This window comes from Sebastes fasciatus, chromosome 17 (genome assembly GCF_043250625.1).
Source record: "Sebastes fasciatus isolate fSebFas1 chromosome 17, fSebFas1.pri, whole genome shotgun sequence".
NCBI classification, from domain to species: domain Eukaryota; kingdom Metazoa; phylum Chordata; class Actinopteri; order Perciformes; family Sebastidae; genus Sebastes; species Sebastes fasciatus.
Genome location: NC_133811.1, coordinates 30,629,074 through 30,656,999, shown reverse-complemented (window position 1 = coordinate 30,656,999; position 27,926 = coordinate 30,629,074). Strand labels below are relative to the sequence as shown.

At 39.7% G+C, this 27,926-nt stretch overlaps 2 protein-coding genes across 5 annotated transcripts; one reads left to right on the top strand and one right to left on the bottom strand.

The window, feature by feature from the left end:
• The first annotated feature begins 8 nt into the window (after positions 1-8).
• Positions 9-27,926, top strand: psmb8a (proteasome 20S subunit beta 8A). 2 transcript variants are annotated; one of them, XM_074613468.1, is made up of 6 exons: positions 9-487; positions 799-940; positions 1,369-1,480; positions 1,824-1,953; positions 26,040-26,244; positions 27,408-27,926. In XM_074613468.1, the coding sequence occupies exons 1-6, from the start codon at positions 338-340 to the stop codon at positions 27,494-27,496; spliced, it is 828 nt and encodes a 275-aa protein (XP_074469569.1). In that variant the 5' UTR covers positions 9-337; the 3' UTR covers positions 27,497-27,926. The 2 variants fall into 2 exon arrangements, with proteins under 2 accessions (XP_074469569.1, XP_074469568.1); XM_074613467.1 differs by lacking the exons at positions 26,040-26,244; positions 27,408-27,926 and adding exons at positions 3,036-3,240; positions 5,235-5,749.
• Positions 14,733-21,327, bottom strand: LOC141754405 (major histocompatibility complex class I-related gene protein-like). Of its 3 annotated transcripts, none has more exons than XM_074613459.1 (8): positions 21,168-21,327; positions 19,533-19,799; positions 17,635-17,913; positions 16,763-17,059; positions 16,459-16,566; positions 16,083-16,100; positions 15,874-15,946; positions 14,733-15,363 (listed from the first exon to the last, which is right to left on the bottom strand). In XM_074613459.1, the coding sequence occupies exons 1-7, from the start codon at positions 21,214-21,216 to the stop codon at positions 15,900-15,902; spliced, it is 1,065 nt and encodes a 354-aa protein (XP_074469560.1). In that variant the 5' UTR covers positions 21,217-21,327; the 3' UTR covers positions 14,733-15,363; positions 15,874-15,899. The 3 variants fall into 3 exon arrangements, with proteins under 3 accessions (XP_074469560.1, XP_074469561.1, XP_074469562.1); XM_074613460.1 differs by having other exon boundaries at positions 16,459-16,560; XM_074613461.1 differs by having other exon boundaries at positions 16,459-16,555; positions 16,782-17,059.

Sequence of the window (27,926 nt, the reverse complement as noted above, 5' to 3'; positions counted from 1 at the left end):
CCATTTTTTTTTTTTTATTCTAGATGAATATGGCGGAGTGTTGTGTTTTTTATTTTGATTAATTACCTTTTTAAGTTACAAAAAACCACAGGACTGGCCAAATATATTTAATGATAATTTCGCATAGATTTAGTGCTATTTAGCATCTTATTTTCAGAGGACATTCAGGACTACAATGAAGTAGTTTTTAAACTCTTTCACTTTCGAATTCCTCGTCACGCACAAGGAAATTATCCTCCTCGCTTTGTCAGATCGCCTTCGTCGTTGTTGGAACCCCTGAACTATAGTATAGTTATAGTATATACTGAGTATACTACCGAGTATAGTTTGACACATAATGGCTCTTTTCCAAGTCACTGGTTTTAAGCCTTATGCTGAACTCCGTGGGCAGATTCTTCCAGCAGGACAGACGCACCTCGTCGACCGAACCAACCACTACAATTTCGGGACCAAAACTCAAGAATTTGCAGTGCCTGTGGGTGTAGACGTGAGTATCATTTTCATCAAGTTTTGGTAAGAAAGTGATCTTCTGAATGTGATCTGGTAAACCAGCTGCTGCGTGCGTAAAAGCGTCCAGACGCGCTTTGGATCGAGCTCTTTTACGCGTCTGTGACTCTCAGCTTGTGGTGCAGCTTTGCGTATCTTATAATGCTTTTAGCTTCACTATCACGAGTTATTGTCAAAGAATATTAGATTATGATTGATATTGCACTCTCGTGTTCTCTTACATGCACACACACACATACATACACTTATAGCGCCATTACGCATCATGTGTCCACTCTGCTTTCATTTTAGCCTTCAGGGTTTCTCAAATCCTGCAACCGTGACGGAGGTGTGTGCATAGACCTGAACCACGGCACGACCACCCTGGCCTTCAAGTTCAGACATGGAGTCATCGTGGCTGTGGACTCCAGAGCCTCAGCTGGTCGTTACTTAGGTGAATAGACAACACATTATTACTTCTCTCTTCCAGACCTGGAAAATGTTAGAAAAGATGGATGGAACTGCACAACATGTTTGGAAATGTGTGGGACAAGTAGATTGTGCAAACACATAGCTCATATAATGTATCATAGTCTTATCTGTAAAGAAAAGGAAGGAGTGACATGACCCAGTCAGTCTTATTGCCCAGCTACCATCAATATACTGTACATCATTAAATCAGACAGACTCATCAGCTCAACAAAAGGTCTCAAAGAGGAGTGGAGTTTTGAAATGTAACATTTAGGGACCATGATGGTCACAGAATGTAAATCAGGCAACACGTGTAATCAAGGTGCTGCTACACTGGGCTACTCTATGCTGCAAACTGTAATCTTGCTCACTAAATGTCTCCTTTCCCCCAAATGTATCGCGGCTCTTCAGCGTCCAACGATGTCAACAAGGTCATCGAGATCAACCCCTACCTGCTAGGCACCATGTCGGGCAGCGCTGCGGACTGCCAGTACTGGGAGAGACTCCTGGCCAAAGAGTGCAGGTCTGTCATGCAGTGTTTTCAACATTGGTCTGTCAGTCCCTTTTTATCACTTAAAGCTGAAGTAGGCGAGATTGGAGCTAATATGATTATATACAAAAACATGTATTTTAGTGTTAATCTGAGGAGCAAAACCTGACATTTAGCAAATCGGACAGCACAAAGACAGCAAATTCCAGTACAGAATATGCATTTTCTGCAAAATAAATGATGTGACCTTTTGATTTTTTTTGTATTAAATGAAAGAGAAATGTGCCCCGATATAGAATTGATCATTGCTAACCTGCACCACATGCATCACTGATTTGATTTGCTTATGAATTGTTTTATTATTTCATCCATCCAGGCTGTACAGGCTGAGGAACAACCACAGGATCTCTGTGGCTGCTGCCTCCAAGCTGCTGTGTAACATGATGGTGGGTTACAGAGGCATGGGCCTCTCTGTGGGGAGCATGATCTGCGGATGGGACAAAGAGGTAAACTGTGGATGTGAATAGAGATGTCCTCACTGTGGTAGTAGAGGATGGTGATGTTGTGGTTTGCAGTGCAGGTCAGGGGAGTGTAGGGGGTGGGGCAGGATTCCTACTGTAATCTGGATGTTTTCTGCTCCTGTTAACATTATAAAAAAGGGCTACATTATCATTATTTCTATTTACTATCAATGACACTTAAAGCTGCGTGGGGTAGAAACGGAGCAATTATGATTAATAAATAAAACGGTCACTATATCCTGACAGTAGTGCATGAGACAGGTAATCTGAAAATAATCATGTACCTCCGGTGTCTTCCGGTGCTAGATGTTCTCAAGCCTGAAAACAGAGCCATGAGGAGGAGCAGAAGTCTAGTTTTCTCTCAGAACACTTGAATTATAATATGCTGAAAGGTTATTATGGAATTTTTGCCCAATTATGCCAAAAATATACTGACTACTGAAGATTTAAAGTATACTTTCTTTAAGAAAACATTACCCAAAACGTACGTTATTATTGTCTCGCCTCTATTTGGAACTTAGTATACTAACTTAAAGGGACTGTTTGTAACTTCTTACACGTATAAACATATGCGCGCTCACATGTGTGTCTCCGCTGTTCAGACAAGACTCCAACACAAACTACAGTGAATCACCAAAACCTCTTGGTTGTATCTAGTGAAGCCCGTCTGTTAAACAGTGTTGGCCGCGGTCGGAGGACGCGGGGGAGACCGTAGCTTTGGTCTCCAGGGCCGGAGTCTCTGCTGTACTCTGCTCCTCTGCCTGCCTTCACTCAGCTCGCTCCACCTCTCACGTGCATGCGTGCACACTACACACTGCAGAACGTCTGATGTGACGCGTGTCGCCTCACTGTTTTGAGCAATTTTTGTTCATGTCTATTTAGAGCGAGCAAGCGCGAGCCCGACGCTGACTTTCGTTGACTTAACGGCCACAGGTGTCGCTGTTAACAAGCATTTCTGATTCTTACCAACAGACTCTTTAATCTAGTTGTCTGGTAAAATAATGTAAATTAAAATGATCATTTCCCTGCAGACTATACTGATTAATGACCCAAACTGTGCTCTCCAGGGCCCTGGGCTGTACTATGTGGATGACAATGGGACGCGTCTGTCTGGCCGTATGTTCTCTACCGGCTGCGGCAACAGTTACGCCTACGGCGTGGTGGACAGCGGTTACCGGGAGGACATGACGGTGGAGGAGGCGTACGAACTGGGCCGTCGGGGCATCGCTCACGCTACGCACAGGGACGCCTACTCTGGAGGGTCGGTCAACAGTGAGTATACTCTGAGAATACTCCTCGGCTTTGTTTTTTGATTTAGCATTCAAGCATATCTTTTATCTCTGTTTGGCCGCACCATCGGTATGGTTACAGAGGGTCAGTCCGTCCTCTTTGGTCCAGACTGACATCTTAACAACTATTGGATGGATCGCCATGAAATGTTGTACAGACATTCATGGTCCCCATAGGATGAATCCTCGAGCTCCACTGTGAGGTTCACATTTTGGTTTTCAGTTAAATATCTCAACAACTTTTAGGATGGACTACGATGACATTTGGTTCAGACATTCATGTACCGGTGATCCTCTGACTTTTCATCCGTCACCATCATCAAACCTTCAAGACTAATGACATTCCCATCATCCTCAACTGCTCTTTTACTAGCAAGGACCACACCACCAACAAGACGAGCTTAACGATTTATTAAAGAAAGACATGACTGATGTGTAAGACTTAAACTGCCTGTAGCTCATCCGCTTTGCCAAATGCGCTGTGGGGATGCTTCGACAGGGAATCAGCCGCAGCACCCGGACACGACGAAGCATAGACTGAATGTTGTGCAGTCATGAAATGTATAACGCTGGAGTATTAGGGCCACATTGAGGGAAAAAATAAATCTGAGATTTTGAGAATAAAGTCATAATATTACGAGAAAAAAGTCATGCGTTTACGGGTAAAAAAGTTGTAAAATAATGAGAATAAAGTCAGAAGTTTAAGAGAATAAAGGCGCAGTATTATGAGACTAACGTCATAATATTATAAAGTAGTAGTTTTACATGTTATTTTAGAGGGGAAATAGAGCAGCGTGTGTGAAAATGAGGAACGTGGAGCATCTTGTGAAGTTCTACTTTAGTTTAGGTTTCACAAATAACCAAATACTCACCATCAGCAGCACATTATCATCAGGATCAGGACCTGGAAAAGAAACTGCGTTTATTGCAAAGAAAGAACAGCACGGACCTGATGGAGGAAATATTTTTTTTCTCATAAAGTTATGACTTTATTCTCGTAATATTACGATTTGTCCATCCATCCATCCATCTTCAACCGCTTATCCGGGATCGGGTCGCGGGGGCAACAGCTCCAGCAGGGGACCCCAAACTTCCCTTTCCCGGGCCACATTAACCAGCTCTGACTGGGGGATCCCGAGGCGTTCCCAGGCCAGAGTAGAGATATAATCTCTCCACCTAGTCCTGGGTCTTCCCCGTGGTCTCCTCCCAGCTGGTCGTGCCTGGAACACCTCCCAAGGGAGGCGCCCAGGAGGCATCCGTGCTAGATGCCCGAACCACCTCAACTGGCTCCTTTCGACGCAAAGGAGCAAGGACTCTACTCCGAGTCCCTCACGGATGACTGAGCTTCTTACCCTATCTCTAAGGGAGACGCCAGCCACCCTCCTGAGGAAACCCATTTCGGCCGCTTGCACCCGCGATTACGATTTGTTTTTCTTGAAATAGTATGACTTTACCTTCCATCCGTCCCTCCTTCCGTACTTCCGCCCGTTCGCGTGTCACACTTTAGTTTCCGGAGCAGAACTCGGAAACTATTTAATTTTGGAACTTCAACTTTGGTCTGATGGTTGACAGTTTGGTCTAGTTGTGCCTTTTGCGGGTTAGAAGTCCAGGGTGCCCATTAGTTAATTAGTTAATGCTCATTAATTCCATTAGTTCCAAAAGGGCAAAACCTTTGGCACTACTTTAGTAGGGGTCAAGCAGTGTGCGGGGGTAAGTGAGTCATGCTCACTTTTGCCACTTTTCCCTCAATGTGGCCCTAATACTCCGTCGTACTGGGAGCACTTGAAAAGGGTAAATTGTCATTTTTGTCTTTATGTGTTTACGTGTACATTTGTGTGAATATGTGTGAATATGTGTACTCATCTCTGTGTGTGTGTGTTTCTGTGTGTGTGTGTTTGTGTGTGTGTGTGTGTGTGTGTGTGTGTGTGTGTGTGTGTGTGTGTGTGTGTGTGTGTGTGTGTGTGTGTGTGTGTCTAGTGTACCACATGCAGGAGGACGGCTGGATAAAGGTGTGTAAGGATGACGTATCAGAGTTGATCCACCGCTACAGGAAGGGAATGTTCTGAGTTTGACCCCTGAACCCAGATCAACCTCAGCACTCGACCCAATAAAGCGCTTGTTTCCAAGATGATGCAATGTTTTTTCAATACAGTTTATTTAAAGATAAATTGAAATAGTTGATTTTAGAAATGAATGACCCCACTTTGTCTCCCAGCAGAGTGTGTGGTCCATTTCTGATTTTGGATCAATGAAATATCAGAACATGAAATGCTAAAGAACCGTTTCTTTCCGGGACAGACGAACCTAAACTTTGCAGAATCAAACTGTTATTAGATCGTTAACATCTTTGTTTGGTTATTGTTCTTTAATATGATGTAATGCAGGTAACTGTGTATGTTGATTCTTACATGGTTCAGTGTATTGTTTTGTGGTTTTGTTAAAACAATCTCAGCAACACAACACACAGCTCCAAATAAAGACGTTTGTTCAGCTCACTGCTCTGTCCTGTAATGATTAACCTGAACTGATACGTCCTGTTGCTGTATGATATAAAGTGGACAGGATTCATGATGATGATGCAGCATGCTGTATGATATATGTAGTAAAATATGTTGACATGATGTGGGTGATGGTGTTAAATATAAATAATATTCCTTGTTTTCTGTCAACCACATAGTTATTCAATATGATCGTGTCATCACATTTTCAACGTGAGGTAAATCTATGTTTTTTTTTATATATCTTATTTTTATATTTATGGGAGAAACACTCTCGATGCATCGTCTGATCGTTACAGACTTTGTTTTTATCATCGCTGGGCGTCTGGTGAAATGTGACCGCAAACATACAGGAAGTGCCAAACCTCATTTCCATGACTAAATCTGTTGGGTGAGATTTCTAAAGCTGTCGTATTTCTGATAACTGGTGTTACTGTATCCTACTAACAAATCCATATTAATACTGGACTGTTTTACATCACTTCAGTATATTTAAGTATGGTTTATTATATCATTTATAGTTTAAAGTATAATACAGGTAGGTAATGCAACACAAAAAAATATAAATTTTGACAAAATAGCTCATCTGTTTCCGTGCAGAACTCAGCCACACACACAGGTTTTACCCGTGGAGGTATATACAGACGTAGGCAAAATTGTTGGTACTCTTCCGTTAAAGAAAGAAAACCCCACAATGGTCACTGAAATAACTTGAAACTGACAAAAGTAATAATAAATAAAAATTTACTGAAAATGAACTAATGACAATCAGATATTGCTTTTGAATTGTGGTTCAACAGAATCATTTTAAAAAACAAACTAATGAAACTGGCCAGGACAAAAATGATGGTAGCCCTAGAAAAGATGTAAAATAATGTGACCATAGGGACATATTAAACTAAGGTGTGTCCTGTAATTAGCATCACAGGTATCTTCAAACTTGTAATCAGTCAGTCTGCCTATTTAAAGGGTGAAAAGTAGTCGCTGTGCTGTTTGGTGTCATGGTGTGTACCACACTGAACATGGACCACAGAAAGCTAAGGAGAGAGTTGTCTCAGGAGATCAGAAAGAACATTATAGACCTTCATGTTAAAGGTAAAGGCTATAAGACCATCTCCAAGCAGCCTGATGTTCCTGTGACTATAGTTGCACATATTATTCAGAAGTTTAAGGTCCATGGGACTGTAGCCAACCTCCCTGGACGTGGCCGCAAGGGGAAAATTGATGACATATTGAAGAGACGGATAAAACGAATGGTAACCAAAGAGCCCAGAACAACTTCCAAAGAGATTAGAGGTGAACTCCAAGGTCAAGGTACATCAGTGTCAGATCGCACCATCCGTCACTGTTTGAGCCAAAGTGGACTTAATGGAAGACGACCGAGGAGGACACCAAATCCTAAAAAAGCGAGACTGTAATTTTCCAAAATGCATATTGATAAGCCACAAAGCTTCTGGGAGAATGTCCTTTGGACAGATGAGACAAAACTGGAGCTTTTTGGCAAGTCAAATCAGCTCTATGTTTATAGACGCAAAAATGAAGCATCCAAAGAAAAGAACACTGTACCTAATGTGAAACATGGAGGAGGCTCGGTTATGTTATGGGGCTGCTTTGCTGCATCTGGCACAGGGTGTCTTGAATCTGTGCAGGGTGCAATGAAATCTCAAGACTATCAAGGCATTCTGGAGCGAAATGTGCTGCCCAGTGTCAGAAAGCTTGGTCTCAGTTGCAGGTCATGGGTCCTCAAACAGGATAATGACCCAAAACACAGCTAAAAACACCCAAGAATGGCTAAGAACAAAACATTGGACAGTTCTGAAGTGGCCTTCTATGAGCCCTGATCTAAATCCTATTGAACATCTGTGGAAGGAGCTGAAACATGCATTCGGAGAAGGCACCCTTCAAACCTGAGACAGCTGGAGCAGTTTGCTCACGAGGAGTGGGCCAACATACCTGTCGACAGGTGCAGAAGTCTCATTGAGAGTTACAGAAATCACTTGATTGCAGTGATTGCCTCAAAAGGTTGTGCAACAAAATATTAAGTTAAGGGTACCATCATTTTTGTCCAGGCCAGTTTCATTAGTTTGTTTTTTTAAATGATTCTGTTGAACCAAAATTCAAAAACAATATCTGATTTTCATTAGTTAATTTTCAATAAATTTTTATTTATTATTACTTTTCTCAGTTTCAAGTTATTTCAGTGACCTTTGTGGGTTTTTCTTTCTTTAACGGAAGAGTACCAACAATTTTGCCTACGTCTGTAAGTATAAGTACTTCATCTGTTTGTGAACAGAGGGCTAGCAGTTAATGATATGACTTTTAAAAAAAAAATTTAAAAACCAAAGGCTGCACAAAATGTTGTTATCACAGCTATTTTAATGACATAAAGTATGTATTTGGGGTATTTATTACTGTAGGTACAGTATAACCTACAGCACATTGCATCTAGTTAGAAAGATACTGAGGAGCCACAGAATTTCCTGACTGTTGTAGTGTCATCAGTTGCCGGGCAGATTTCAGTGCAACAGGTTATAACAAGGGAATACCAGTGCAGCGTGCAGCCGGAAGAATAGCTGAGTGGAGTGGATCTGCCAAGTCTATCAATAAAAGAATATATACTGTATATATACAGTATATACTGTATTTATATATATACATACAAATAACATGTTAAGACCTTTCTTATTAGAAAAAGCAGAAAACCACACGAGAGAGAGAGAGAATGTAAAAGGTGGTCAAACTAAATCATCCCATTTGTTTTCTTATCATGTGAAAAGTAAAATCCTCCTTCCTCTTCCTGCTCTTTAGTTTAACATCTACAGGTCAGAGACACGTTCATTTAGTCTCTGTGACTATATAATGAATACTATTCAGATAGTTGTAGCTACAATCAGCCACTGGAATCACACAAAGACACACACATTTGTAATATTGGCCAATTTATTGAAAAGCAAAACAGTACAAAAAGGAGTAAAATAGCAGAGGAACTTGATTCATGTTCATCTAGTTCACCCAGGGGTCAGCAACCTTTACTATCAAAGGAAACACAGACTGTTAAGTCTAATGCAGTGAGGACACAAGTCCAAAAGAGACGCAGGACATTTGGCTGGAAGCTCCTGCTGGAATATATTCAGCAGATGCAGTGAGCTTCTTCTGAAAATGTCTTTCAATATTACTGTTTTATTGTTGAATCTGTCCGCGCACTATTAAATTACTCAGAGACTTTTCTTCTTTGGGATTTGGAATCGACAGCGAGCCTATTGAGCTATTAAGGTTCGGCAAAATTAGAGGATAAGGCGCCGGGCCGAAGACAGACATACATAGACTATGAGGCACGTTTTAGCTGATTGAAGTGATGACAATTTGTATTCAGTGTATAGGCTACATATTTTTTTTTTTTTTACAATTGGAGAATGTAAGACACACTTTAGGTCTACAACAATGATGTTAAAAATAACTGTTATTCATTTCCATATATATTTTGTTGTCAAAGCCACTGGAGAGGGGCTAAAGAGCTGCAGGTTGCTGACCGCTGACTTAACCCAACACAAGACGTGATTTTGAGCATCGCTGTTTATATTTACAAGAACATTTCTATCAGTGTGCTGAGAAGCTCCAAACATCCCACAACCCTTTAAGAAGCTCAGCTAACATTACAATATATTAATGTGTCAAAACAGATCAACAGATATTATGAAACAACAACACACTCCTGATTAATTAAGAAAAACCTCAAATACATGGATTATTATTTGCTTTGGAAAAACAAGATCTTCAAAATGTATCAGTTTTTAAAGGGACTGTTTGTAACTTCTTACACGTATAAATCATTGCGGGTCGGTGTCCCATGCGCGCTCGCGTGTGTCTACGCTGTTCAGACTCAGACTCCAACACAAACTACACAGAGTTGTATCTAGTGAAGCCCGTCTGTTAAACAGTGTTGGCCGCGGTCGGAGACCGTCGCTTTGGTCTCTTAATCTAGTTGTCTGGTAAAATAATGTAAATTGAAATGATCATTTCCCTGCAGACTATACTGATTAATGACCCAAACTGTGCTCTCCAGGATCCTGGGCTGTACTATGTGGATGACAATGGGACGCGTCTGTCTGGCTGTATGTTCTCTACTGGCTGTGGTAACAGTTACGCCTACGGCGTGGTGGACAGCGGTTACCGGGAGGACATGAAGGTGGAGGAGGCGTACGAACTGGGCCGTCGGGGCATCGCTCACGCTACGCACAGGGACGCCTACTCTGGAGGGTCGGTCAACAGTGAGTATACTCTGAGAATACTCCTCGACTTTGTTTTTTTGATTTAGCATTTAAGCATATCTTTTATCTCTGTTTGGCCGCAACATCGGTATGGTTACAGTGGGTCAGTCCGTCCTCTTTGGTCCAGACTGACATCTTAACAACTATCGGATGGATCGCCATGAAATGTTGTACAGACATTTATGGTGTGAGGTTCACATTTTAATTTTCAGTTAAATATCTCAACAACTTTTAGGATGGACTACGATGACATTTGGTTCAGACATTCATGTCCCCGTCAGGATGAATTATCACTTTGGTGATTCTCTGACTTTTCATCAGTCACCATCATCAAACCTTCAAAGCTAATGACATTCCCATCATCCTCTACTGCTCTTTTACTAGCAAGGACCACACCATCAACAAGATGAGTTTAACGATTTATTAAAGAAAGACATGACTGATGTGTAAGACTTAAACTGCCTGTAGCTCATCCGCTTTGCCAAATGCGTTGTGGGGAAGTTTCGACAGGGAATCAGCCGTAGCACCCGGACACGACGAAGCATAGACTGAATGTTGTACAGTCATGAAATGTATAACGCTGGAGTATAAGGGCCACATTGAGGGAAAAAAAATAATCTGAGATTTCGAGAATAAAGTCATAATATTATAAAGTCGTAGTTTTACGTGTTATTTTAGAGGGGAAATAGAGCAGCGTGTGTGAAAATGAGGAACGTGGAGCATCTTGTGAAGTTCTACTTTAGTTTAGGTTTCACAAATAACCAAATACTTCATCTTTTGGCTCATCAGCAGCACATCATCATCAGGATCAGGACCTGGAAAAGAAACTGCATTTATTGCAAAGAAAGAACAGCACGGACCTGATGGAGGAAATATTTATTTTCTCATAAAGTTATGACTTTATTCTCGGAATATTACGACTTTTTTTTCTTGAAATAGTTTGACTTTACCTTCCATCCATCCCTCCTTCCGTACTTCCGCCCGTTCGCGTGTCACAATTTAGGTCTGGAGCAGAACTCGGAAACTATTTAACTTTGGAACTTCAACTTTGGTATGAAGTCAACTGATGGTTGACAGTTTGGTCTAGTTGTGCCTTTTGCGGGTTAGAAGTCCAGGGTGCCCATTAGTTAATTAGTTAATGCTCATTAATTCCATTAGTTCCAAAAGGACAAAACCTTTGGCCCTACTTTAGTAGGGGTCAAGCAGTGTGCGGGGGTAAGTGAGTCATGCTCACTTTGCCCACTTTTCCCTCAATGTGGCCCTAATACTCCGTCGTACTGGGAGCACTTGAAAAGGGTAAATCGTCACTTTTGTCTTTATGTGTTTATATGTACATTTGTGTGAATATGTGTGAATACGTGTACTCATCTGTGTGTGTGTGTGTGTGTGTGTGTGTGTGTGTGTGTGTGTGTGTGTGTGTGTGTGTGTGTGTGTGTGTGTGTGTGTGTGTGTGTGTGTCTAGTGTACCACATGAAGGAGGACGGCTGGATAAAGGTGTGTAAGGATGACGTATCAGAGTTGATCCACCGCTACAGGAAGGGAATGTTCTGAGTTTGACCCCTGAACCCAGATCAACCTCAGCACTCGACCCAATAAAGCGCTTGTTTCCAAGATGATGCAACGTTTTTTCAATACATTTTTTTTAAAGATATATTGAAATAGTTGATTTTAGAAATGAATGAACCCACTTTGTCTCCCAGCAGAGTGTGTGGTCCATTTCTGATTTTGGATCAATGAAATATCAGAACATGAAATGCTAAAGAACCGTTTCTTTCCGGGACAGACGAACCTAAACTTTGCAGAATCAAACTGTTATTAGATCGTTAACATCTTTGTTTGGTTATTGTTCTTTAAATATGATGTAATGCAGGTTCTGTGTATGTTGATTCTTACATGGTTCCGTGTATTGTTTTGTGGTTTTGTTAAAATAATCTCAGCAACACAACACACAGCTCCAAATAAAGACGTTTGTTCAGCCCACTGCTCTGTCCTGTAATGATTAACCTGAACTGATACGTCCTGTTGCTGTTTGATATAAAGTGGACAGGATTCATGATGATGATGCAGCATGCTGTATGATATATGTAGTAAAATATGTTGACATGATGTGGGTGATGGTGTTAAATATAAATAATATTCCTTGTTTACTGTCAACCACATAGTTATTCTATATGATCGTGTCATCACATTTTCAACGTGAGGTAAATCTATGTGTTTTTTTTATATTTTATTTTTATATTTATGGGAGAAACATTCTCGATGCATCGTCTGATCGTTACAGACTTTGTTTTTATCATCGCTGGGCGTCTGGTGAAATGTGACCGCAAATATACAGGAAGTGCCAAACCTCATTTCCATGACTAAACCTGTTGGGTGAGATTTCTAAAGCTGTCGTATTTCTGATAACTGGTGTTACAGTATCCTACTAACATATCCATATTAATACTGAACTGTGTTATATCACTTTAGTATATTTAAGTATGGTTTATTATATCATTTATAGTTTAAAGTATAATACAGGTAGGTAATGCAACACAAAAAAATATAAATTTTGACAAAATAGCTCATCTGTTTCCGTGCAGAACTCAGCCACACACAGGTTTTACCCGTGGAGGTATATAAGTATAAGTACTTTATCTGTTTGTGAAGTTAACCTTTGGAGGTCACAGAGGGCTAGCAGTTAATGATATGACTTTAGAAAAAAATATATTAAAAACCAAAGGCTGCACAAAATGTTGTTGTCACAGCTATTTTAATGACAAAGTATGTAATTGGGGTATTTATTACTGTAGGTACAGTATAACCTACAGCACATTGCATCTAGTTAGAAAGATACTGAGGAGCCACAGAATTTCCTGACTGTTGTAATGTCATCAGTTGCCGGGCAGATTTCAGTGCAACAGGTTTCAACAGGGGAAAACCAGTGCAGCGTGCAGCCGGAAGAATAGCTGAGTGGAGTGGATCTGCCAAGTCTATCAATAAAAGAATATATACCGTATATATACAGTATATACTGTATTTATATATATATATACAAATATCATGTTAAGACCTTTCTTATTAGAGAAAGCAGAAAACCACACAAGAGAGAGAGAGAGAATGTAAAAGGTGGTCAAACTAAATCATCCCATTTGTTTTCTTGTCATGTGAAAAGTAAAATCATCCTTCCTCTTCCTGCTCTTTAGTTTAACATCTACAGGTCAGAGACACGTTCATTTAGTCTCTGTGACTATATAGTGAATAATATTCAGATAGTTGTAGCTACAGTCAGCCACTGGAATCACACAAAGACACACACATTTGGAATATTGGCCAATTTATTGAAAAGCAAAACAGTACAAAAGGAGTAAAATAGCAGAGCAACTTGATTCACGTTCATCTAGTTCACCCAGGGGTCAGCAACCTTTACTATCAAAGGAAACACAGACTGTTAAGTCTAATGCAGTGAGGACACAAGTCCAAAAGAGACGCAGGACATTTGGCTGGAAGCTCCTGCTGGAATATATTCAGCAAATGCAGTGAGCTTCTTCTGAAAATGTATTTCAATATTACTGTTTTATTGTTGAATCTGTCCGCGCACTATTAAATTACTCAGAGACTTTTCTTCTTTGGGATTTGGAATCGACAGCGAGCCTATTGAGCTATTAAGGTTCAGCAAAATTAGAGGATAAGGCGCCGGGCCGAAGACATACATACATAGGACATGACGCACCTTTTAGTTGATCGAAGTGATGACAATTTTTATTCAGTGTATAGGCTACTTTTTTTACAATAAGAGAATGTATGACACACTTTAGGTCTACAACAATGATGTTAAAAAATAACTGTTATTCATTTCCATATATATTTTGTTGTCAAAGCCACTGGAGAGGGGCTAAAGAGACGCAGGTTGCTGACCGCTGACTTAACCCAACACAAGACCTGATTTTGAAAATCGCTGTTTATATTTACAACAACATTTCTATCAGTGTGCTGAGAAGCTTCAAACATCCCACAACCCTTTTAGAAGCTCAGCTAACATTACAATATATTAATGTGTCAAAACAGATCAAAAGATATTATGAAACAACAACACACTCCTGATTAAATAAGAAAAAACTTAAAGACAAATTATTATTTGCTTTGGAAAAACAAGATCTTCAAAATGTATCAGTTTTTAAAGGGACTGTTTGTAACTTCTTACACGTATAAATCATTGCGGTTCGGTGTCCCATGTGCGCTCGCGTGTGTCTACGCTGTTCAGACTCAGACTCCAACACAAACTACACGGAAGAACAAAAACCACAAAGTTGTATCTAGTGAAGCCCGTCTGTTAAACAGTGTTGGCCGCGGTCGGAGGACGCGGGGGAGACCGTAGCTTTGGTCTCCAGGACAAACTGAGGTTTCCCGTGTCTTGTGAAGTGACGGGGCTCCGCAGAGAGAAACGTTATCGTCTCCGACCAAAACTCTGGTGTCTCCCCTGTTCCCTCCGGCCTCCGAGTTGTTAGCTGACGTGTGTCTCCTCACTGTGTTGAGCGATGCTCCTTCATGTCTATGTAGAGCGAGCACAAGTGCGAGCAAAAGGGTGCAGACTTTCGTTGACTTAACGGCCACAGGTGTCGCTGTTAACAAGACATTTCTGATTCTTACAAACAGTCCCTTTAAAGAAATAATCAAACAAACTATTTACACAACTGGATAATAAATGTTGAACTGATGTTTCTATTGTGTGTGTGTGTGTGTGTGTGTGTGTGTGTGTGTGTGTGCGTGTGCATAGGGGATCATCACTGGATGCTGCTGATTGATTAGCAGTATTGACTATCTGTTATCTCAAGGTATATATCATCATATTGACAGACCTGAGTGTACGTGGATGTGTGTGTGTGTCTATCATAGAAATATTTCTATGGTGTCTATATCTGTAAATTAACGTTTGTGTTACCACTAAGCAGAAAACCCCAACAGCAGAAGCATCAAACTGTAACTATGGTGGATTTAATGTTTAGTCTTTATTATGTATGAAGAGTTCTGTGATGCTTTCATTGTTTTACTTCTCTCCAAAAATAATCATCCTCATTTGATTTACCAACATTTAAACTAATATTTTATCAGAGGAAATTACACTTTTTTTTTTATTGAAACTAAATAATCCAAATAATTTAATGTCTCCATTTATGTTTGATAATATTTGTAATTTTTTTTCTAATTTCTTTGTATTCCAATCAATGAGCATCTACAAATAAATTCCCAACCCTGATTCCACCAGTTTGTGATATGAATGAAGAATAACCAATGAATTCCCAGTTGACGGAGGAGAATGTGGCACCGCTCCTTGATCCAGTGCAGAATGTATCCATAAACCTAAAGAGGCAGAAAGAAAATAAACATACATAAAATAGAAAACAAACTATTTACCATAAATGTTTGGAGAGTTCAGTTCAACAAAAGCACATATTTACAGCCTCATGTAGACCTCAGATATCCATGATTCAGTCATTGAAGTGTTAACATGTTGTTAGTATAAATCGTTTATTTTAATTTGGTTCGACACCATTTTAATAAATTGGTGTCTCTGTTTTTCTAAAGGTTAATATTTGAGTTTTTAATCTACAGACAGTTTATCTGAGCTGCTGATGTGAAGCTTTCTGAAAGCATCTCCGTCTTTCTCTTAATAATCTCACTTCACGTCATATTAAACAGTTTCACCTTCGTTGTGGAGAAACTCAAAGATGTTCTTTCCAGCTACAACGTGTCACAGAAGTTTTACAGCGGATAAAGAAACAATCACAGAAGCTCCTTCTGCACAGAGTTTAAGGCAGCTTTGTTTAACAACAGGTGTGAATGCTTCATGTCCCATATGAAGCAACTCACTGTGTGCAGGCTGGTGTGTTCATCATTTAGGATCCTGGATTCAGTTCCTCCAAGACCTCAGCGTTGTTTACAGCTGTAAGGTCAGAAACACATTGTTAGCCCTCAGCAAACACTGCAGGAAGAAGTCCTTCAGCACAAAATACACTAACTCTTTTTAATCTACAGAGATTCAGCTCAGAGGAAATAGAATAAAAACAAGTTGTACTTACGAGATGGAGGGCGTTTGGCTGAAATAAAAAGACAAGACTAGTTATTGATGTTGTCACAGTTGAAGATGTCAGACTTTGTCTCCTTTAATGTTTCCAGTGATGACCCGCTCTTCTACTCACTCAAACTCATCAATAAATCCCTTCTACCTTTTGTTTGACATCATTTATCTTCCATCACCTCTCCCTTACATCATCATGCTATAGTCATATTATCATCAAACTGTGGCTCTGAGCCTTACAGCACTGACTGCTGGTTCAAACACATTTAGATGTGCTGGGAAGGGAAATTAGTTTGGATAAAAGCATCAACTTAAAAGTCTCAAATCAAAACAGAGAGGAAAAGACATGAGACGATGTTTCTGTTTGGGTTTCTCACCGTTCTTCTTTTTATAAATGACGAATCCAACCACAGCGATGAGGACGAGAGCAAGAACAACCACTGCAGCGATGATGGGGACGGTCATGTCAGTGGGCTTCTCTTTCTCTGTTGAGCACAAAACAACAACAAATAGTCACAACCTGAACACATGAAGCAGGCGCCTCTAATCTCTGAACTGTGGCTACACATTAAAACAGTTACACAAGGCTTTATAGCATCTAACATCTAAAACTAATTTACAAAGGTGACAGTGAACTAAATGTGTGTTTGCCATCTCCATCACTCCTGATCTCAGTCTCACCTCCGTTGCTCCTGATCACTGCTTTGTCCAGTCTGGTGACGAGGTCGTCCTTCACACCAGAGAGTTGAAACACACAGTCGTACCTCGTCCGATCTTCAGCTGATGAAAGTTTCAGGTCAACACTCATCTGGAAGGTTCCATCGTGGTTGGGGAGGATCTCTCCGAGGTCCACGTCCTCATGAAGGTCCTCTCCATCTTTCCTCCAGAACAGTGTGGCTCTGTCAGGGTAGAAACCTGTAGCGTGGCAGCTGACTGGAGAGGAGGGAGTCTTCTGGAGGAGAGACACTGAGGGAAGCTCTGGAGAGTAAAGACAACAGTATTATTATTTACTGCATATTAATATTAGCATTCCTGTTTGATGTGTTTTAAATGCCTTCGTAACACATAGGGGAGAGCGGGGTCGGTTGGGACAGGGGGACAGTAGAGACAGAGACTTTTTAAATATAAGGTGTTAATATTTAGACTGCATTTATTCAATTTAAATGATATTTGTTTAGTCCAGAACAAGATGTCCCAACCGTCCCAGGGAGGAAGAATTTTGTGAAAATGTACTCCTTGTACATTTATCTAAATTGTGTCTTTCACGTTCGGGTTTAGCTCTAAAAAAAAACTTTATATAAATTTTTAGCAGACACCTGTATCTGTTCAGGGATCAAACTATTCTCATTACTGGTCAAGTAGTCTGTGAGCAATGGGACGTTATTTGGTGTCGATACCAAAGTGTGAGAGAGGTGAGAGGAAATGAAAGAAAGAGAAATGTGTGTAAAGAGAGACGCAGTGGGTCTCTGTATGTTGGTGACATGTACTGTAATGTTACTGTTGCTTAGAAACAGAGGAGACATATGAAGATTGTTCAGGTCATGTGATTCTACCTGTTCTCAGCAGAACGCTCCTCCCATAGTTCACATACTTCTTCAGATACTCAGGACAAATCTGGGTGAAGTAGTGTTTGTTCTGTGCCATCAAAGCTTTGTTATGATCCCACTTGTGTTTGGTGATGACAGCCTGTTGTTTTGGAGCGACCCATGTCTCTGTCTTCGGGTCAAATGATATGAAGTCTTCTCCATCATAACCATACTGACGAAAACCTTTAACCTCATCAGTCTCATCGTCCCATTCACAGCCGTACATCTCCTGGTAAATGTGGACATCTGAGAGAGAGAGAGAGAGACGGCATTAAACCAGAGTGAGATCACAGCCCAGTCATCTATTATCAGTTGATATCACATCTTTACCACAGAGACACACTGATCCACAGACACCAAGACAGAGGATCTACACCTCCTGCTGTTATTGGCTCCATGAAAGACACTTACAGCCAATCATCATGTGGACAGTGTGGACGTCTTGGAGAGAGACAGAGAGGCAGAGACTGCTGGGAAACAGAGTGACATCCTAACACAGTTCAGATCCTCTTTTTACCACAGAGACACAGTGCCTCCACTGAGACCAACAGTTTCTCTCCACTGCTGAAGGTGCTGTGGCTTCATGTGAGCTGCAGGAACAGAGTCCTGACTAGCAGACTCACATTAAACCTGATCCTGGACTGAACCTTACACCCACTGAGACCCTGCAGCCAGTGGATCAGTCCAACAACATCCTCTTCCTGTGAGAAACTCCAGACCAGACTGTCCTGAGGCTGCTCTAGAAGCTTCCACTGAAGGACACTTTCAGTCCAGGATGAGTCACTAGACTCCAGCTGCTCAGCCAGGACAGCACTGTGTTACTACAACTGGTCACAATAAGGCAGAGACCATCAGGACCATTATGGAGACTGGGAGGCAGTCTGTGTGTCCTGATTGGTCCATCCATCAGTCAGTCATTCAAGACAACCAACAGCTGTTTCCAGCTGCAGATGTTGTCTTGATGCTGCCTGCTGGGATGGACCAACACACTGTGGTCAGTACAGTAGAGTTAATCTAATCTAATCTGGAGTTCTACTGTATAGTTAGGGCTGAAACGCATTATTCTTTTCATCATCAATTATTATTGGATTAATAGATTAAACATTTACTTATTTTAAAATGTCAGAAAATAGTGAAGATGCCCGTCACAAGTTCTCAGAGTCTAAAGTGAAATCTTCAAATTGATTCTTTTGTCTGAACAACACTGAACAGGATTTAATATAAAATGATAAAAAACTGAGAAAAGCAGCAAATTCTCATATTGAGAAACCTGAACTAGAACATGTTTGATAAATTAAAAATGAAATACTGTATCATAGACACACTGTGGTCAAGTAAAGGTAATCTAATCTAATCTGTAGTTTTAACATATATTTAAGGATAAAAGTTATTATTCTTGTGATTATTGATTATATCATGACTATGAATTAATCAATAAATCGTTTACACTGTAAAATGTCAAGAGTTATAATTAAATTAAACATATTATTAAATGATAAAAGTATTATTAAAACCTCCTGCTACTCCTCTCATATGAGGACCCAGCAGAAGCAGCCTGCGGCCCGTTTACAGTCCTGCTCCGTACTTTAAGAAACCAGCAGGCAGTAATGTTCCTCTATCAGCTGTGGGTTGTAAAACTGTTGTGATAAACAGGTTCCTGCAGCAGAGTTCTTATGGACCAACTCACTGTGGGCAGTTCAGTAGACTGATTCTGATCTAATCTAGTGGAGACAAAGGGTTCATCATCTCTGCTGGTTATTATGGGATGGACAGAAACACTGTGTGTGTGGTAACATCTGTTCACTAAAATACAGGATGAAGATATAAACAACATTTTATCAGTAGAAAGTGAAACATGAACAAACCTCCAGTTTGGTTGAAGCGCTGCTTTAGAGTGTCAATGCCGACTTTGAAGATCTGCTGGTTACCCTTACAGATCTCAGTGTTCCTCTCCCAGTACTGAGGTTCATCTTCTGTGACGTTGCTCATCCAGTCCTGTTTTGGTTCTTCTCTCCTGGTGTTACTGTCATAGTGACTGATCACAACTTCATCAACCAACCCAACAGAGACATACTCTGGGAAGTTTGGGACTCCAGTAGATCCAGTGTAGAAATACTTCAGAGAGTGAGTCACTGGAAGAGAAAGTTAACGTCATGATTTCAGTTTTTATATCATACTTTTATAAATCACTGAACAACGTTATTTCTCTGAACACAGAATCAAAAAGAACTACAAGACATCCTAATAATCTCTGTGTAGTCAATACATATATAAATATATTTAGTTCCAGACACTCTTTAATATTTCTGATGATTTAGTCTTGAAAACTGTTTTAATTCTGAAATAAAATATAAAGGAGTCTCATATTTAGGTCATACAGTTGTGTAGCTGACATTCATTGATAGAAAGCAGTTTGTAAAAACAGACATCATTTATTGATTTATTTGTATCTAGTGCTGGATATCTCAATGTGAAGAGAAAGTCCAGTTTAGTTTCCAGTTAGTGGAGTCATTTATTCTTCAGGATGCATCATTAGTAGTTCACACTCCTCATTATCACATTAGTTTGAAGTCTGTCTCTACTGTCCTCTACTCTACTGTCCTCTGCTGTCCTCTACTGTCCTCTGCTGTCCTCTGCTGTCCTCTACTGTCCTCTGCTGGCCTATACTCAGCTGACCTCTGCTGTCCTCTGAACCATCATTCCCTGTGTAGATATATTATTATACGTTATTTTGTCTAGGCAGTGGGGGGTGGGAGAAAAGTGAAAATGCTGTGTTAAATATCTGTGAATAATATTATTTTTCTTATATATATATATATATATAAGTTAATAAAACTATATCAGGTTTTTTAAATGGAATTTTTCAAATCTTTTTCTTTTTACATTAGTACCAATTCCCAGAGGACAAGAAGCACATTTTTAATAAAACTATGGTGACTAAAGTCCAACACTTTTAGCTGCTACTGGCTGCTAATTGGTAAATGTTGTTTAGACATACAATATGCAAAGCTCCAAAGCACCTTGTTTCATTATTACTGTGAGCTCTAACAACTTAAAAAGCGACTCTCTTACACCCCCTAGAGCCTGGAGGCATATTACACAAATACAATACCACAAAGAAATACATGGCTCCTACAAAAATATACTTCACAATACCATAAAACACAATATAACAGACAATACAGATACACCACCCACTACAGATAATATACAATCATAAAATAAATAAACATGTAAAAAGACAATAAAATGTAAGTATCTAGAACATGGGGTTAAACAACGTGTAAAATAAGATCTAGGTTAAATATATGACTACAATATATTATTATTACCTGATGAAACATTATGAATGAATGTATCTCAATTATTATAAATAAACTCGTTAATAAAAAAAGCCTGATGGTGTTTTCATTTCTGCCTTAAAGTGTTGTTAATGAAGCTCTTCAAAGTGACTTACAGTAAAGTTATTATAACTACTAAACGTTGTTAGTAAATCTTACCTGCGGATGCAGCGTGGCAGAGGCACAGCAGCAAAATAACTTTACTCATTTTGTTCACATAAAGAAACACCGAGAAGAGAAATTCACCACGATGTTACTCCTCTCCTTCTCCGTCTTCTTCTGGTTCCTTCCAACATGCGCAGCAGCTTCATTCTGACCATTAGAAAACTCCACATTGGCTGTGCGTCATGACTCATCATGAGTTACTAGGTGAGATTGAACAACACAGGTTTTCAGTGGGAAGTGACACTATATATTGACAGAAAAACTACAGAACAGGAAACAAACAGCAGCACATAATGTATATAAAGTCATAAATATCACTTCATAATATGACAGTTGTGGGACAGGTGTTTGGACCCATAAAATGCTTCATACATTTTATTAAAAATTATGTAATTAATGTCATCTGAAGAAAAAAACCCACATTATTTTATATTATTTTAGAACTCAATAAATAATTTAGTTCAATCTCTTAAAACTGCAGGTGGAATAATGATATATTTTTTTAAAAAGCACTAATTAAAACAGAAAACAATGATATGAAGGCATTGGGAAGAAACTGATTGATAAAGTCGTGAAAAATTGGAATGATAAAATGAAGCACCTGTGAGATATGACAAACAGTTTAATGTGAGGCTACAACCTTTCAGGAGTAGAATCCCGTCTGTGAGAACAGAGGTCAGATGAGGACAAGTAAAACAGAAACAATGAATGGACCAGAACACTCACACATACAGTCTACACATACAAACTGTGTTTTTACCGACCATCACTCTATTTAATACAACACATCAAGGTCATGGCCCTCATATCCAGAGAGCAATACTTGGGTGTTTTTATGTGCTTTTAACATGCAACTTTTTAAAGAAAAAGATAAATACAACTCATTTCCTTTTGATATATTCACCAGATACAAGGGTTATTTTCCTTTAGGTGCAGTTTCTTGTAGATTTAAAGCCAATTGTTCACACTTTATGTATGACTATTCAGTCTCACATCATTGAAGTTTCACTGATGATCATGTTTGATGTTGTTTCTTCAACACCAGAGGAATGTGGCAAAACGAAGAAGACAAGAAGCTGCGATGGCCTGGCAGGGACCAAAATAACAACCATGTTACTGTGTATGCCACAATATGCAGATCATGCTGGATCTCTGTCAAACAACACAGAAACGAAACCTAACAGACTCATCAGGGGATTTACGAGAAATGCTCCAGAGGGTTGTGCTGTTTGTGGCCAGTGGAGGAGCTCTAACCCCGTTACTGAGTCCTGAAAAGGCCTCATAGCCTACCAGAAATAAAAAACAGCAGGGTTCAGCAGAGACATAAAAAAGGAGTTAATCAAGTTGCATTGTGGGTAGGTTCATTGGGACTCACTGCTTCTGCCTGTTCCAGATCATTAGTGTTATCTGGAGAGTTTCATGTCTGTGTTTATAAAACAAATGAAAACATATTGTCATATCTTCTATTCTTGATCTATTTTACATTTCCTTTGGTTGAAATAATTATGTCTCTATGATAGAAATCAAATATTGACGCCCACAGCTACAATATTCATATTATTGTATCTACAGTCACAGATGTGTGAGCATATATATGGAATCACAAAAAGACAGAACTTTGGAATATTGGGGATTTTATTGAAAAGCAAAACAGAACAAAAGGAGTGAAACAGCAGAGCAACTTCATTCAACGTTCATCTGCTTAACCCAACACAAGACGGGATTTTGAGCATCGCTGTTCAATTTCTTTACGTTTATAAAACTAAGAGAGAAATCGTCTCTTGTCCCAAAAATACTAGCAGGAAATATTTACAAGAACATTTCTATCAGTGTGCTGAGAAGCTTCAAACATCCCACAACCCTTTAGAAGATCAGCTAAACATTACAATATATCAATGTGTCAAAACAGATCAACAGATGTTACAGTATCCTACTAACATATCCATATGTATACTGAACTGTGTTATATCACTTAATAGTACTTTAGTATATTTAAATATGGTTTATTATAGTTTAAAGTATAATACAGGTAGGTAATGCAACACGAACAAATATACATTTTGACAAAATAGCTCATCTGTTTCCGTGCAGAACTCAGACACACAGGTTTTACCCGTGGAGGTATATACTGTAGGTGTTAATGAAAAAAGGTAAATCATCTATGAGGATCTGTTTGTGAAGTTAACCTTTGGAGGTCACAGAGGGCTAGCAGTTAATGATATGACTTAAAAAAATATATATATATTAAAAACCAAAGGCTGCACAAAATGTTGTTGTCACAGCTATTTTAATGACATAAAGTATGTATTTGGGGTATTTATTACTGTAGGTACAGTATAACCTACAGCACATTGCATCTAGTTAGAAAGAGACTGAGGAGCCACAGAATTTCCTGACTGTTGTAATGTCATCAGTTGTCGGGCAGATTTCAGTGCAACAGGTTTTAACAGGGGAAAACCAGTGCAGCGTGCAGCCGGAAGAATAGCTGAGTGGAGTTGATCTGCCAAGTCTATCAATAAAAGAATATATACCGTATATATACAGTATATACTGTATTTATATATATATATACAAATAACATGTTAAGACCTTTCTTATTAGAGAAAGCAGAAAACCACACAAGAGAGAGAGAGAATGTAAAAGGTGGTCAAACTAAATCATCCCATTTGTTTTCTTGTCATGTGAAAAGTAAAATTCTCCCTTCAGTTAAAAAGTTTCTGTTCTGCCTTCAGTTAATGTTAAAAAGCTCGGACCAAGCCAGAACTCTTGGTGTAGTCATGGACTCTGACCTGAGTTTTAACAGCCACATTAAGACAATAACAAAGACAGCCTTCTATCACCTGAAGAATAGAGCAAGAATTAGAGGACTGATGTCTCAGCAGGATTTAGAAAAACTAGTCCATGCATTTATCTTCAGTCGACTTGATGACTGTAACGGCGTCTTTACTGGTCTTCCTAAAATATCCATCAGACAGCTGCAGCTGATTCAGAACGCTGCTGCTAGAGTCCTCACTAAGACCAAGAAAGAGGATCAGATCAGTCCAGTTCTGAGGTCTCTACACCGGCTCCCTGTCTCTCAGAGAACTGATTTCAAAATACTGCTGCTGGTTTACAAAGCACTAAATGGTTTAGGACCAAAATACAGTTCTGATCTTCTGCTGTGTTCTGAACCATCCAGACCTCTCAGGTCATCTGGATCAGGTCTGCTTAGTGTCCCCAGAGTCACAACTAAACATGCAGAAGCAGCGTTCAGGTTTTATGCACCAAATATCTGGAACAAGCTCCCAGAAACCTGCAGGACCTCCAACTCTGAGTTCTTTTAAATCAATAATGATCTTATATTGCACTATAACTTTTACTCTTGTGTGTTATTCTCTATTTTAGCTTTTATTTTTAGCTTGTTTGTTTTATTTTCTAATCTTTAATGTTTTAATGACTGTTTTAATTATGTCTTAATGTTCTTTTGCACTTTGTCACAATGTTCTTGAATGTTTGTGTAAAGCACTTTGAGTTGCTCTGTTGCTGAAATGTGCTCTACAGATAAAGCTGCCTTGCCTTCAGTTATCTGTGAAGAATCCCAGGTTTGCCCAAATAATTAGTCTCTTCCTGCTCTTTAGTTTAACATCTACAGGTCAGAGACACGTTCATTTAGTCTCTGTGACTATGTAGTGAATACTATTCAGATAGGTGTAGCTACAATCAGCCACTGGAATCACACAAAGACACACACATTTGTAATTTTGGCCAATTTATTGAAAAGCAAAACAGTACAAAAAGGAGTAAAACAGCAGAGCAACTTCATTCATGTTCATCTAGTTCACCCAGGGGTCAGCAACCTTTACTATCAAAGGAAACACAGACTGTTAAGTCTAATGCAGTGAGGACACAAGTCCAAAAGAGACGCAGGACATTTGGCTGGAAGCTCCTGCTGGAATATATTCAGCAGATGCAGTGAGCTTCTTCTGAAGATGTCTTTCAATATTACTGTTTTATTGTTGAATCTGTTCGCGCACTATTAAATTACTCAGAGACTTTTCTTCTTTGGGATTTGGAATCGACAGCGAGCCTATTGAGCTATTAAGGATCAGCAAAATTAGAGGATAAGGCGCCGGGCTGAAGACAAACATACATAGACTATGACGCACGTTTTAGTAGATTGAAGTGATGACAATTTGTATTCAGTGTATAGGCTACATATTTTTTTTTTTTTACAATTAGAAAATGTAAAACACACTTTAGGTCTACAATAATGATGTTAAAAAATATTCATTTCCATATATATTGTTGTTGTCAAAGCCACTGGAGAGGGGCTAAAGAGCTGCAGGTTGCTGACCGCTGACTTAACCCAACACAAGACGTGATTTTGAGCATCGCTGTTTATATTTACAAGAACATTTCTATCAGTGTGCTGAGAAGCTCCAAACATCCCACAACCCTTTTAGAAGCTCAGCTAACATTACAATATATTAATGTGTCAAAACAGATCAACAGATATTATGAAACAACAACACACTCCTGATTAATTAAGAAAAACCTCAAATACATGGATTATTATTTGCTTTGGAAAAACAAGATCTTCAAAATGTATCAGTTTTTAAAGGGACTGTTTGTAACTTCTTACACGTATAAATCTTTGCGGGTCGGTGTCCCATGCGCGCTCGCGTGTGTCTACGCTGTTCAGACTCAGACTCCAACACAAACTACACGGAGTTGTATCTAGTGAAGCCCGTCTGTTAAACAGTGTTGGCCGCGGTCGGAGACCGTAGCTTTGGTCTCTTAATCTAGTTGTCTGGTAAAATAATGTAAATTAAAATGATCATTTCCCTGCAGACTATACAGATTAATGACCCAAACTGTGCTCTCCAGGGCCCTGGGCTGTACTATGTGGATGACAACGGGACGCGTCTGTCTGGCCGTATGTTCTCTACTGGCTGTGGTAACAGTTACGCCTACGGCGTGGTGGACAGCGGTTACCGGGAGGACATGAAGGTGGAGGAGGCGTACGAACTGGGCCGTCGGGGCATCGCTCACGCTACGCACAGGGACGCCTACTCTGGAGGGTCGGTCAACAGTGAGTATACTCTGAGAATACTCCTCGGCTTTGTTTTTTGATTTAGCATTTAAGCATATCTTTTATCTCTGTTTGGCCGCACCATCGGTATGGTTACAGTGGGTCAGTCCGTCCTCTTTGGTCCAGACTGACATCTTAACAACTATTGGATGGATCGCCATGAAATGTTGTACAGACATTCATGGTCCCCATCGGATGAATCCTCGAGCTCCACTGTGAGGTTCATATTTTGGTTTTCAGTTAAATATCTCAACAACTTTTAGGATGGACTACGATGACATTTGGTTCAGACATTCATGTACCGGTGATCCTCTGACTTTTCATCTGTCACCATCATCAAACCTTCAAAGCTAATGACATTCCCATCATCCTCAACTGCTCTTTTACTAGCAAGGACCACACCACCAACAAGACGAGCTGAACGATTTATTAAAGAAAGACATGACTGATGTGTAAGACTTAAACTGCCTGTAGCTCATCCGCTTTGACGAATGCGTTGTGGGGAAGCTTCGACAGGGAATCAGCCGTAGCACTCGGACACGATGAAGCATAGACTGAATGTTGTACAGTCATGAAATGTATAACGCTGGAGTATTAGGGCCACATTGAGGGAAAAAATAAATCTGAGATTTCGAGAATAAAGTCATAATATTACGAGAATAAAGTCAGAAGTTTAAGAGAAAAAAGGCGTAGTATTATGAGACTAACGTCATAATATTATAAAGTAGTAGTTTTACATGTTATTTTAGAGGGGAAATAGAGCAGCCTGAGTGAAAATGAGGATCGTGGAGCATCTTGTGAAGTTCTACTTTAGTTTAGGTTTCACAAATAACCAAATACTTCATCTTTTGGCACATCAGCAGCACATTATCATCAGGATCAGGACCTGGAAAAGATTGAGCAAGAAACTGTCCTCCAGCACGGACCTGCTGGAGGAAACTGAGTCTTTTGAGGAAGAGGAAATGACTTTTTTTTTCGTAATATTATGACTTTATTCTTGAAATGTGGCCCTAATACTCCGTCGTACTGGGAGCACTTGAAAAGGGTAAATTGTCATTTTTGTCTTTATGTATTTATGTGTACATTTGTGTGAATATGTGTACTCATCTGTGTGTGTGTGTGTGTGTGTGTGTGTGTGTGTGTGTGTGTGTGTGTGTGTCTAGTGTACCACATGCAGGAGGACGGCTGGATAAAGGTGTGTAAGGATGACGTATCAGAGTTGATCCACCGCTACAGGAAGGGAATGTTCTGAGTTTGACCCCTGAACCCAGATCAACCTCAGCACTCGACCCAATAAAGCGCTTGTTTCCAAGATGATGCAACGTTTTTACAATACATTTATTTTAAAGATATATTGAAATAGTTGATTTTAGAAATGAATGACCCCACTTTGTCTCCCAGCAGAGTGTGTGGTCCATTTCTGATTTTGGATCAATGAAATATCAGAACATGAAATGCTAAAGAACCGTTTCTTTCCGGGACAGACGAACCTAAACTTTGCAGAATCAAACTGTTATTCGATCGTTAACATCTTTGTTTGGTTATTGTTCTTTAAATATGATGTAATGCAGGTAACTGTGTATGTTGATTCTTACATGGTTCCGTGTATTGTTTTGTGGTTTTGTTAAAATAATCTCAGCAACACAACACACAGCTCCAAATAAAGAGGTTTGTTCAGCCCA

Bases quoted from the DNA above. Each gene is read 5' to 3' on its own strand.
- LOC141754405 (XM_074613459.1), bottom strand. From the start codon at position 21,216: ATGAGTAAAGTTATTTTGCTGCTGTGCCTCTGCCACGCTGCATCCGCA. The intron at 17,914-19,532 runs GTTTGTTCATGT...TCTCTCTCTCAG, and splicing joins GCGCTTCAACCAAACTGGAG to ATGTCCACATTTACCAGGAG. The intron at 17,060-17,634 runs GTAGAATCACAT...TTTACTCTCCAG, and splicing joins GAGCGTTCTGCTGAGAACAG to AGCTTCCCTCAGTGTCTCTC.
- psmb8a (XM_074613468.1), top strand. From the start codon at position 338: ATGGCTCTTTTCCAAGTCACTGGTTTTAAGCCTTATGCTGAACTCCGT. The intron at 941-1,368 runs GTGAATAGACAA...GCGGCTCTTCAG, and splicing joins CTCAGCTGGTCGTTACTTAG to CGTCCAACGATGTCAACAAG. The intron at 1,954-26,039 runs GTAAACTGTGGA...TGTGCTCTCCAG, and splicing joins TCTGCGGATGGGACAAAGAG to GGCCCTGGGCTGTACTATGT.